This window comes from Perognathus longimembris, chromosome 11 (assembly GCF_023159225.1).
Source record: "Perognathus longimembris pacificus isolate PPM17 chromosome 11, ASM2315922v1, whole genome shotgun sequence".
In the NCBI taxonomy this organism is placed as follows: domain Eukaryota; kingdom Metazoa; phylum Chordata; class Mammalia; order Rodentia; family Heteromyidae; genus Perognathus; species Perognathus longimembris.
Window position 1 is genome coordinate 36,024,372 of NC_063171.1, and position 11,108 is coordinate 36,035,479.

At 51.8% G+C, this 11,108-nt stretch overlaps 2 protein-coding genes across 5 annotated transcripts; both read right to left on the reverse strand.

The window, feature by feature from the left end:
• Positions 1–63: 63 nt before the first annotated feature.
• On the reverse strand, positions 64–3,871 carry Ppox (protoporphyrinogen oxidase). Of its 4 annotated transcripts, none has more exons than XM_048357010.1 (13): positions 3,725–3,871; positions 3,399–3,493; positions 3,156–3,290; positions 2,910–3,025; positions 2,621–2,753; positions 2,175–2,319; positions 1,867–2,057; positions 1,167–1,227; positions 941–1,059; positions 753–863; positions 504–653; positions 332–374; positions 64–248 (listed from the first exon to the last, which is right to left on the reverse strand). In XM_048357010.1, exons 2-13 carry the CDS (start codon positions 3,483–3,485, stop codon positions 106–108), a joined length of 1,434 nt encoding a protein of 477 aa, XP_048212967.1. In that variant the 5' UTR covers positions 3,486–3,493; positions 3,725–3,871; the 3' UTR covers positions 64–105. The 4 variants fall into 4 exon arrangements, with proteins under 4 accessions (XP_048212967.1, XP_048212966.1, XP_048212968.1 ...); XM_048357009.1 differs by lacking the exon at positions 3,725–3,871 and adding an exon at positions 3,598–3,698; XM_048357011.1 differs by lacking the exons at positions 3,399–3,493; positions 3,725–3,871 and having other exon boundaries at positions 2,910–3,070; positions 3,156–3,289.
• Positions 3,872–4,653: 782 nt separating this feature from the next.
• Usp21 (ubiquitin specific peptidase 21) lies at positions 4,654–10,793 on the reverse strand. The gene is made up of 13 exons (XM_048358031.1): positions 10,624–10,793; positions 9,196–9,816; positions 8,381–8,440; positions 8,108–8,228; positions 7,788–7,899; positions 7,443–7,598; positions 6,825–6,889; positions 6,434–6,537; positions 6,175–6,261; positions 5,723–5,801; positions 5,419–5,526; positions 5,218–5,332; positions 4,654–5,019 (listed from the first exon to the last, which is right to left on the reverse strand). The coding sequence occupies exons 2-13, from the start codon at positions 9,793–9,795 to the stop codon at positions 4,929–4,931; spliced, it is 1,698 nt and encodes a 565-aa protein (XP_048213988.1). The 5' UTR covers positions 9,796–9,816; positions 10,624–10,793; the 3' UTR covers positions 4,654–4,928.
• Between the last annotated feature and the right edge of the window lie 315 nt (positions 10,794–11,108).

The window sequence follows — 11,108 nt, forward strand, 5'->3', positions numbered from 1 at the left end:
TTTATCTTCTTGGATCCCATCTCTACCCTCATGCTTATAGGTGAAAGAACAGTGAGAGCAAGCTCAGCTCCAGCAACGTTTATTTCCATGAGTGGAAGTCGGTGATCAGCTGTTGGGCTCTGTGCCCAGGACAGTGACTGCTGCCTGGCGCCCACTCTCTATACAGTCATTGACAGCAACTCCCTCATAGGAGGCTCCAGCCAGAGTTAGTGGCAACTTCCGAGCAGTCAGGAATTGCATGGCTGACTCTGGAAGGAAAGGACCAAAGGAATGTTACAGCTTGGGTCCGATTTACTTAGCTTTCTTCTGCCCAATTGTATTCTCAACTTACCCAGTTTTTGCCAGTGGCCTAATGTGTACTGGGGGATGCAGTGCTGAGGAGAAAGAAGATGCAGAGAAAATTCATTCCTGATTTATCAGGCCTTGGTTGACATCATAAATATTACCAGTCCCTCCTTTTAAGTTCTACAGTGGAGAAATTATGGAAATTTTTCTCAACTCACTTTGTGTAGATGGACCAAACAGTGACTTGGTGGGTCCTTAAGTCCCAGTTGTGTTGCAGCTGCTTCCTGTGCCTGCCGTTGGAACAGCTCCTGAGATAAGACACAGCCACTAGCCTCCAGCTTCTGTAACCAGGAACCTCCCAACATGACCTACGAAGGGAACATAGCACTGACCAGTCTGGTCTTGTCTACACTGGGGCATAGAGGAGCCCTTTGAAAATCCCACTAGGCAAAGTATCCTCTTCTCACAGTCACTCTGAGGCCTGAGGGTTTCCCATCTTGCTCTGGGAATGCAACTGAGTCATACACAATTCCCAGGACACTCGAGTCTTCTGAGGATGGCACCAAATGTCCAAATCCCTGGGAAGAAAGAAATCTGCATATTAGAAGGGAAGGGTTCCAGCAGAGCCCATTTCCCATTCCTCTCAGTGTCATACCTGGACAGGTAGATGCGCTCCTTGGTACTGTAGATTCACTACGGCTACAGACACAGCAGTGATGGTACTTAGGACACGAGCCAGTGGTTCAGCCTCAGCAGGAAGCAGCTTGCTGAGCACTGAAGACCAGACAGGACTGATTCAAGATACATTCCTAGTTTTGTCAGCTCTCTTGAGGATTATACTCATTCTTAATGATTGGGGAGATGATGGGATCAGCCATTACCTGAAGCTGGAATGGCGCTAATAATGTGGTCAGCCTCCAGACTGCTGTCCCCTAGATACACCTGGGAGGATGAGGATATTTGAAAGAGTAATAATGAGAACTTCATGAGTAACATGGGACTTGCTTCTTCACTGTCAATTTCCTCGGAACCCAAGTGATAGGAAAGATAGGGTGTTGGAGAGAATATCATGTACACAAAAATCATTAATGAGTAGTTTGGAATGTTCACTCAGGTTGGTTCTTTCCCTATTCTTTTTTTTTTTTTTTTTTTTTTTGGCCAGTCCTGGGCCTTGGACTCAGGGCCTGAGCACTGTCCCTGGCTTCTTCCCGCTCAAGGCTAGCACTCTGCCACTTGAGCCACAGCGCCGCTTCTGGCCGTTTTCTGCATATGTGGTGCTGGGGAATCGAACCTAGGGCCTCGTGTATCCGAGGCAGGCACTCTTGCCACTAGGCTATATCCCCAGCCCCTCTTTCCCTATTCTTGAGCTATGCACAAGTACTACTACTATTGTAAGATTTGTACCTTGGGGTATTTGAAGAAGGTGCACAAATAAGGCCTCAGAACTTTGAGAATGCCTTAACTTCTAAAGGCTTAAAAACAATGAGGAACTAGTGCTATCAGCCCTGGCCTGATTAAACGACTTAAGACAGTGATGGTAAGAATAACATGGGTTCATTACCCTCCAGAGGGGTCACCTACCTTCCAGCGCCCTTCTGCCTGGAGGCTGAGCCCACTGACTGGCTGGCCTCTGAGAACACTGACCCCTCTACCAGTCAGATGGGTGTCAAGAGCCTGAGGCAACATCTCCAGCCCTCCACGAAGTGACCACTGGCTCCAGCGTTCAGCACGAGCCTGGCGAACAAGTGCTGAGTCCAGCTGTGGCCTCTGACCTGCAGAGGAGGAAGCAAAGAACATCAAGATAATGCAACTCCTCCTACCCCTACCCCCACCAGCCCAGCCCTTCAATTTGGCAGACCTTAATAACTTTAAACCAATCCTCTCCTTACCTGCCCCCAGCAGGAGGCCCAGTATTACAGAACGATGGGTTTGCTCAGCTTGAAAGAGACTGGGAAAGCAGGACCTGATGCTAAGCTCACGGCTGTTGCCTGCAAATACTCCACGGCAGAGACTGTCCATAGCTAGAGATGCCACCTTAAGGGTGAGATTGGGAATGAAAGGTCAAGGAATAAACTACACCAATTACCATTGCCCCTTTTGTTGGTAGGGAATGCTGGTGGGGGGAGGGCTTAAGTTCGGGGTCTTCCTACTCTTAACAGAAGACTAAGAAAGAGGAGAAAGCATTTGTTTTAACTCTCAATACTAACTTCTGGAGATTCCAGTGATATGAAGAGGGATCATGAAATAATACAGAAGAACCCTTGGGGGTAAGTGTGAGGAAGGGGCTCTGCAGCTGGTTCAAGGGGAGAGGTTTGAGGCCTCTGAGTAGTGTCACCTCAGGTCCAAGGCGGCGCTGGGCAAAACTGTGCACAGTCTCATCAGGCTCTTTGCCCCTGGGCTTCATCAAATCCCTCAGCCCAGCCCAAAACAGAGGTTTGGAGAAGGGGGGTGAAGGGCGGAGTAGCCCCCTGCATGGAGGAAGGCATAATGAAGAGAAAATTACCTTCCCAACTCCAGGCGGTCATTTTCATTCATTTGGCCCCCTTTTGCTGGGAAGGCTGACTGACAGGGATGAAGAAATGGAAAGGATTTAAGAATGGATTACAGTAGGAGGGTCTTGTTACCTGAGGCCAGTGGGTAGAGGGTGCAGGGCGCCATCAACATACAGGAACCTGTTCCGGGCAGCTGGATGGTCTCCGCGAACAGGCAACACTTCTGAGTCCAGGCCAAGCTCAGAAACCTGCTCTTCACATGTCATCGGGAAGAGGAGAAACTAAGGAAAAAGCTGAACCACATACTCCCCTCAAATCTACCCCATTTTGTGGAAGTCCTTTCTGCAACCTTCCCTACAAACCCCACAAGTCGCTCACCAGGAGCAGGGTCCGGGCGCCCAGGGCTCCAGCAGGCCTAATTCCCCGAGGTCCAAGTTCAAAGATGGCACCATCAGGCCCTCGGATTGAGCGGATCCAGCCTCCTAAACGCTTGCTGCCCTCCACTAGAACCACCTGGCGACAAAGGGGAGAGACACTGAAGAGGTGTGTTCCTCCAGCTTTTGCTGGAAATGTAAGAGTGTTAAAGGATGCTACTACCTCTGGTATGAATAGGGTACTCACCTTAGGGGGACAGGGGGCTCGACTCAGGTGGTAACTGGCAGCCAAGCCACTGATACCTCCACCAAGCACCACCACCGTCCGGCCCATTGGAAAGCCTGGAGAAAGAGCAGGACGCGAACCATCAGATCACATGGTATCCTCAGCTTCAGAAGTTGGGGGAGTTCCCCGTTCCTTCGGCCCGCCTCGGTCCGCCACTCACTGATTTAGGGGAAACTAAGGCAGAGCAAGTCAGTGTTGGCAGATTAATGTTCTTCACCCAGAAGCCAGCACCCACCCGGGAGCTGGGGAAGAGAGAAAATGAGAGAAAAGGAAGTAGAAGCTGAGGCCTGGTTCCAGAGTTTGCAGATAAGGGCCCCGCCCACGCTATCTGCCTGGGGCAGGATCACGGGGCCACAGCAGGCTAGAATTCGGAGGAGTTGGGTTTCCGGCACTCGGGAGGGGAAGGAGCTCAGCCAGTGCTTTACCCCCGCCCCCAGCCCTAGCGGTCTCTCCCGCTCGCCGTCCACTCTACTCCCGCGGCACGTGCCAAAGCCTTTCATTCCTGCTTCTGGATTGGCGGGTCCTGGAAAGTCCCGGATCACATTCACCAATGAAAATGCTGAACTGGCAGTGACCCTATGGGGCGGAGCCACCGTAAAAGCTAAGAGTCAATCTGTAGAGCAGATTAACCAGTTGGGTGCCAAGTATGAGTGAATCCCCGTAGCCGCCACTGTCTTCCCAGTTTGACTGCATGCAAGACTGATTCCGGGAGTCTGCATTCCCCAGCTCAAGTTTCCTGAGCCCAGCTAGGGTTAGAGCCCTGGAGGGAGGGCCCCGGGAGCTTTGGTTGTAGGGAGAGCAGATCGGGACACTGGAGGCCAGTCCGCGGGGAGGCTGCTCCATAAACAGCTCCTTGGTGTTAGCAACAGACGGGGCCTACGGGAACTAGGGACGCCCGGCAACGTACCCAATGTTTGTCAACAGGGGTTCTCGGGTGTCGCACCCTCGAGGGGCAGCCCCCATCTCTGGCAAAACTCGGCACACCAGTGCTCGCACTCTATAGTTTCTGCGTCCCCGCAGCTTCATGACTCAAGTTAGCCTTCCTTCTCCCATAATCTTCACTGTTTGGGCATCCTACTTGTCAGCACCCCTCCCCACTGCCCACCGAATGATAGCGCCCCCACCTGCTCAGAGATGGAACCAGTCTTACAAAGACTCCACTAGACCCAGTTCTGTTCTGCAATCCCTAAACACAAATATAAATAAACGACATCACTTTTTCTTAACAAATTTATTCACAAAAAAGTGAGACTGCAGAGGGCCTGGGGGCTGTACACGGCATGGGCCTGGTGAGCTCTGTACATGGGGTTGGGAGACAAGGGAGCCTCCAGGTAGGATACCTTTTAATAAAAAAAATAATGAGAGCTACAACCACCTCCTCCCCCTCCCCGATTAAAAAGACACAAAAATAGACGTCTCTGAGGTAAATGGGGAGCCTTGGGACTTAAGGGTGTTGAGAGGGTTTCACAGGTGCCAGGGCTGAAGGGGATGTCACAGGCACCGGGGTGGCTCCTGCATCAGTTGATAGAACAGCACGTAGCCCTCACTGGATGCCACCTGATTTTCACTGACAGGGGAGACACTAGAAAGAGATAGGAAAGAAGTTGTGGTCATCTCTGTATATCCCTTTCTCCCCCCCAGATGCAACTTCGGAGGAAGCCATCAGGAGAGACCAACACTTCTCCTTTACTAGGCACTCTGTGCTCCTGGTGCTAGCATAAAAGGGGAAAGAGTCAGGGCTGCAGTGAAGTGGGACAGTTGACTGGGAGGCTGTTCTCACCGAGAGTCATTGTAGACATGCCAACCAGTCTGACACCGGCACAGGGCTGTGTAGTGGCCATAATGGACGCTGCCCGAGTGGTTGCAAAGGGCATACAGTTGGTATACAGGGCTTCCTGTGGAATTAGAAATTATCAATTGCCACAATCAGAGCTGTGCTCCACCTTCCTGAGGCTCTTTAGGGCTTACCCACCAGACTCACCGGCTTTGTCACTGGCAAAGTCCCCTAGGCTCAGTCGCTGCAGTGGGAAGTCGACACCTACTGAACTTTTCTTGATGGAGCCTCGGGAAGTGGAAAATCGGTTCAGATCTAATCCCTGGTTAAGGAGCACTTAAGAGTAGAGCATCTCTATAAATATATGATCTCTTCCCTCCCCCCAAAACACACCAGGAGATGGTAGGGAAAGATAGGGTGGCTGCCTTTTCCCAAGGAAAACTCAATGAATGTGAAGAAAGAATGTATGGGAGATATCTTCAGAGAAATAAGAATTTGAAGATTAGGATATGGAGCACAAGGATTCTGGGGAATCTTTGTACTGTCAACTTTTTGGTGCTTCGCGTTTTCTGCCGACATCGGTCACATACCTAAATAAATACCAAGTAAAGTTTCCAGCACAAACCTAAACACCTAATTGTTCCCCATACTGAGAAAACATGTATAACCCGCCCCCGCCCCCCCCTTTTTTTTTGCCAGTCCCGGGGTTTGAACTCAGGGCCTGGGCACTGTCCTTGGCTTCATTTTGCTCAAGGCTAGCACTCTACCACTTGAGTCACAGCATCACTTCTGGCTTTTTCTTTTTATGTGGTACTGAGGAATCGAGCCCAGGGCTTCATGCATGCTAGGCAAGCACTCTACCACTAAGCCACATTCCTTTTATTTATATCCCACCCTTTTATTTATATAAGGTTTCACCCAGGTCTCCCACCCTTATTATATCCCTTGTGAACCTCTACATACTGGGGCATTTTCCGATTCTAGCTCTTCTTCCTTGGTGAAAAGGCTGAAACAATCCCGCAGAGACACTTTGCCCCCAGCAAATCCTTTCTGGGGGGGAAAGTGTAAGTAAGGGTCAGCACATTCTGAATTTCCAGCTCTTCTTAATCAACCCAGGCTTCAGTTCTGCTCTAGAGACCCAGAGCATCCCCACCCACACTCTGGAGGTTGGTAAGGTTTGGCCATATAACCTATGTTCCCCCAGAATCCTCTAGAATCCCACCTTGGGGATGGGCAGGGACAGGTCACAAAAAACCTCGAAGGTTGTGGAGCGATACCCACAGGCCTGGCACTTGAGACAGCTTTTCAACTGGCCCACAAACAAGTCTAGGCAGAAGCAAAAGGACAGAAAAAAGTCATTACTGGATGCGAGAGATGCTTTTTTGGAATCCTGTCTCTTTCCATCCCTTTGCTTGACCCTCCTTTATCAACAAAACTTCTACCAAACTCTCCACACCATTCCACAATCATCATCCATTCTTTTTCCTATTCTCCTTGATAGTATAATTGTTTTTTATCTCCTAAACCACATACACACACACAGACACACACACACACACACACACACATAGACACACACTCTTACTTTCCCCATTGTTTCACCCATTCCATACCCACAATCTTGCTGTCTTCTCGCTCCAGGTAACGCTTCCACATTAGGTTGGCTCGGTCATCATCACTACCACCGATCAAGGGAAGTGAGGAACATTCATGAGACACAGAATTGGGCAACCCCAATACTCCTGACAAGATCAGTACTTATATCCCACTCATCGGATACCCTTGTTTTGTGCAGAGCTAAGGACTGAACTCAGGGCTTTGCACTTGATAGGCAATTGTTCTAATGAACTACCAAATCCCCTTCCCTATTTTTCTAAAGTCAAAGTAGTAATGCTTCAGGAAACCATCTAGGAAAATTCAAAGTGAGAGAAAAAGGAATGTACACAGGGAAGAACATACTGTTTCTCCACTTGGCTTCAAGCCTTTTTTTGTGTACTTTATTGCACATTAATTATCCCTCTCCCTTGATTTGATAAAATCCTTAGCACTGTCTTCTGCCTCCATCTGTACACCCCAGCTTCCCTCCTCCTCCTTGCTTTCTTCGGCTTCTATACTGCTTCTCAAACCAGTTTCTATGCTCAAGTGTTTCAACAGACCGTACATCTCCAATGTTGACTAGCTTTGTTCTTGAAGGATGACTGGAAAAAAAAGGGATAGGGGGCAACCATTACCTTAACTCAGATTCTTCTAGCAGAGCCCCTCCTCGGCGAGGTGGAGAAGGAGCTGGACCATTGGTCAGAATTGGTGGAGCCCGGCGGCCTCGTCGGTTGATTTCAAGGTGTAGCCGCTCCATGAGAAGCTTCAGGAACTCTTGGGCATCCTGCTGGCTGTAGCCAGACAGATAATATAGACAACTGTCCCCCTCTCAGTCTACAAACACTGTCCTCTGCTCAGACACGTGTCCCTACCTCCTAGATGGAAAACATCTCCAGGTTCAGAACAATGCTACCAGGGCTCCTGCCTGGCCCTACCCCAAGACATAGTAAGAGAGAAAACATATGCTCCAGCTCTCCCACCTGTATCCAGAGAAGGAGGGAACATATTTCTGGAAGACCGCTCGGAATCGAGTAGGATTCACAGCTTCACAGGAGTCAGGGTGCCAGAGAGCACCAATCACATCTGCAAAAGCTGTTGGGGTGGAAGTGGGGAAGGGAAACAAAGGTTAATGTCTGCAAGGCAAGCAAGAGGAAGCTCAGCAGTAAACAATCTCTAGAAAAGGAGATGCTAAGAAAATGCCTGTCAGATAGAAGGGTTTGGAGCCATACACACAGGCAGATGCACCTCCAAGGAAGGGGTCAGGGGATAGGCAACAGGGGAGCAGGAACTGTCAACCCACCTTCAGTAAGCTCTTGGGCTCGGCCTCCTCCAGGCACCTCTTGCCGGTAGTCTCTTCTCAGACAGAAGTCTCGAAGAGGCCGGGTGCTGCTTAAACACTGTAGCACAGCGTTCAGGAAGCACTAGGAAGCAGTGGAGACATTGCAGTTATCTCTCCGGACAAGTGCCCAGGGAGTCTCTCCTTTTACGTGCCTTCCCCAAATATACAGTTTCTCCCCACTCCCAGCACCATCTCGTATTCCTTTTACAGAGGAAGGCCAAGGAAATGGCTTACTGTATTTCCTAGATTTCGGAGACCAACATGACCAGAGCCCAGAAGCAGTGTGTGATGAGCCTGGAAAGTCAGAATACAGTCAGCAGGTTCCCATATACCCTACCTGGCACTTTACAGTAGCATGCTGCTCACTACCTCCCCTACCCCATATCTGCCCAAACTCTCCCCTTTCCCTCATTGGTCTTCCTACCTCGCTGGCCATAAGCAGTAAGCCCATCACAGCTGAGTGTACCACCGACTCAGCCATGGCTGTCACACCTATCCCCCACTTACTCCTCTGCCCAGCTAGCCGGCGTTGCAGCTCCAGGGGCAACTCCCCAAGCACTGGCATGGTTGCCCAGCTACTCCCTACCCCCACCTTGCTGCCCCCAAAGCCCCCTCCGGCCCCCGTGGCCCTTTCCTGCACCCTCTCCTGCTGGCTGCAACTGCGATCAGCCTAGCTCACTTAGCTCAGGAAATGGGCAACCACATTAGCTCAGATGTTCTGAGCCCTCCCTTCTTCAGCTCCAGAGATTAATTAGGCCTAGGCAGAGTCCTAGGAGAGAAGGTACAGTAAGGGAAAGGAAGGGCCTGGGAGACCCAAAGAATTCTAAATAGTCAAGTTAATCCCCTAGGGACTGAAATGGCACACCCAGATGGGGACTCACAGACAACCCAGAAAAGGGGCTAAAAAGCCCCCAAAATAAGGGAGAAAAGACAACCCACTGGTGTAATGAGGAATTGGGGGGGGGGGGCAGAAAAGCCATTATGTCAAGAAAACTGGAGGCATGGAGGTACATGAATATGGAAAGACATGTGTGCTGGCAAGTCCTCACCATCTTGTCATCAGAGTAGAAAGGCTCAGAGGGTCGGGCAGATATCATGTGGAAGGAGCCATGAGACGGAGGAGGCTCTGTCCGTATGCTGAGCAGGGTAGGGGGTCCAGGAAAGCCCCCAAGACGACGAAGAGAAGTGCTACGCCTCAGAGTGGGTGGCTCAGGTCGGAGTGCTAATCGACTCAGTGCAGCCCCCAGGTCTCCAGTGCCACGGTGCCCTCCCAAGGCAATCCCCATTGGCCGCAGGTCCCCACTGCTCACAGACTTGGAACGGGCTAAGTTGGTCCGGGATGGGAGAGGCAGGGCCACTGTTGGGGGTGGTGAACCAGGCAGGGGAACCCCATGGTCTGCCCGAAGGGGCCCTCTGGGACGAGGGCATGAGGTCCGTCCCCGTCCAAGCTCCAGTTTCTTGAGCCGTTCATCCGGGGGACCTGGCCGGGGAGGCAGAGGTCGTAACATGGGGTTTGATCCAGGAGCTGGGCTGCGCCGCTCCTTGCTGCGGGCCCTGGGAGCAAATGGTAGCTTGGATCCCACTCGAGGCTGGACATTGATAGGTGGCTCTCGGGTCCGGCCCAGGCGGTGCTCAGAAGCCTGGGGCATTGTGGACACTGCAGGCTGGAACTGAGAAAAGAGAGGGTCAGCATTCGAGTTCTGGATGGAGGCAAGACCCTAGACCCACCATACTAGCTACTATATCTTTTGCAGGAAAGAATATATCTATCACGTCAGTTATTGTATCTCTGGTATCTAGCATAAATGCTTAGCACAAAGAAAATGCTTAGCTTTTCTTCAATAAATGAACGATAGTAGCTAATGACTTTGACCCTTTCTAGCACCCCCCCCCCCATTTCCTCCCTGTAAAATACACTGACAAGCCAGTGATGGACAGTCACAATCTCAGCTATCTTTGTAATACATAAACTCGTAACAAGGGTCAGCTAGTCAAGTACGATGTGCCCTGGACTTGTGGTCAAACAGAAGTGTAGATGCAAGGATAACAACCCCAAAGACAGTATTTCAATCTCAAAGCACTGGCCCTAAGTGCTGAAAATGAAGGGGACTGAATGGGTAATTTGCAATCCATTCCCTCCCCCACCTCCGAGCTCTCTCATGGTCTTGGGACTCAAGGGGGCAACAGCCAGGGAGAGAGGACGAATAATTCCTTGACCCCTAATCTCTGCACCTCTCCCACCACAGCAAGGCTCTACCCGGATCCGCCCCCCTCGAGGGCAGAAAGGCCAAGGCCGCTGATTGGCTACGGGTCCGGCGGCTTATTCCCGGCGGTGTGGGAACGCCGCTCCTCCAGCCCAGTTCTCCCAGGCCCTGCTGGCCCGCGAGCCTAGGCTTTTACGAAGAAGCCCTCTGGGGTCTGGAGCAGTTCTCCCTCCGCTCAGCCACCCCACCCCGCCACAGCACCCCTGCCCGTACCTGTCCCCCGGCGAGGCGGCGGGGGAGGCCAGGCTCCCGCTCAAGGCCACCCCCTCATGCCCCCGTGCAGCCCCCCCGCGGGCCCGGCTGCAGCTTTAGCCGCAGCTGTTTCCCAGGTCGCTCCCGCCGCAAGGGCCGCCGCCATCTTTGTTGGTCCCGCCCGGCCACTGGCCACCGGCTTCGCCGTCTTTCAAAGCGCCTGCGCACCCACGCTCAGACTCCTCCCACCCACCTCCTCGGCGCTTGCGTGAGCCCGCCCCCACGGCTCCACGGCCGACACCATGGAAACGCAGCCAACTTTAGAACCGCTAGTTCCCAGCCCTTCCCAGGGTGGTCTTTAAACCAAAGCTCCAAAGCAAATCCTTCAGGGCTGGGCTCCTGACATCCGTCCTGTGGCACATAGGGACGTAGATCTGACAACCGAAGAGTGGCCGAGAGGTTTGCAGCACAGATCCTTCACAGCCCGTTGGGATGCCAGCGCGACA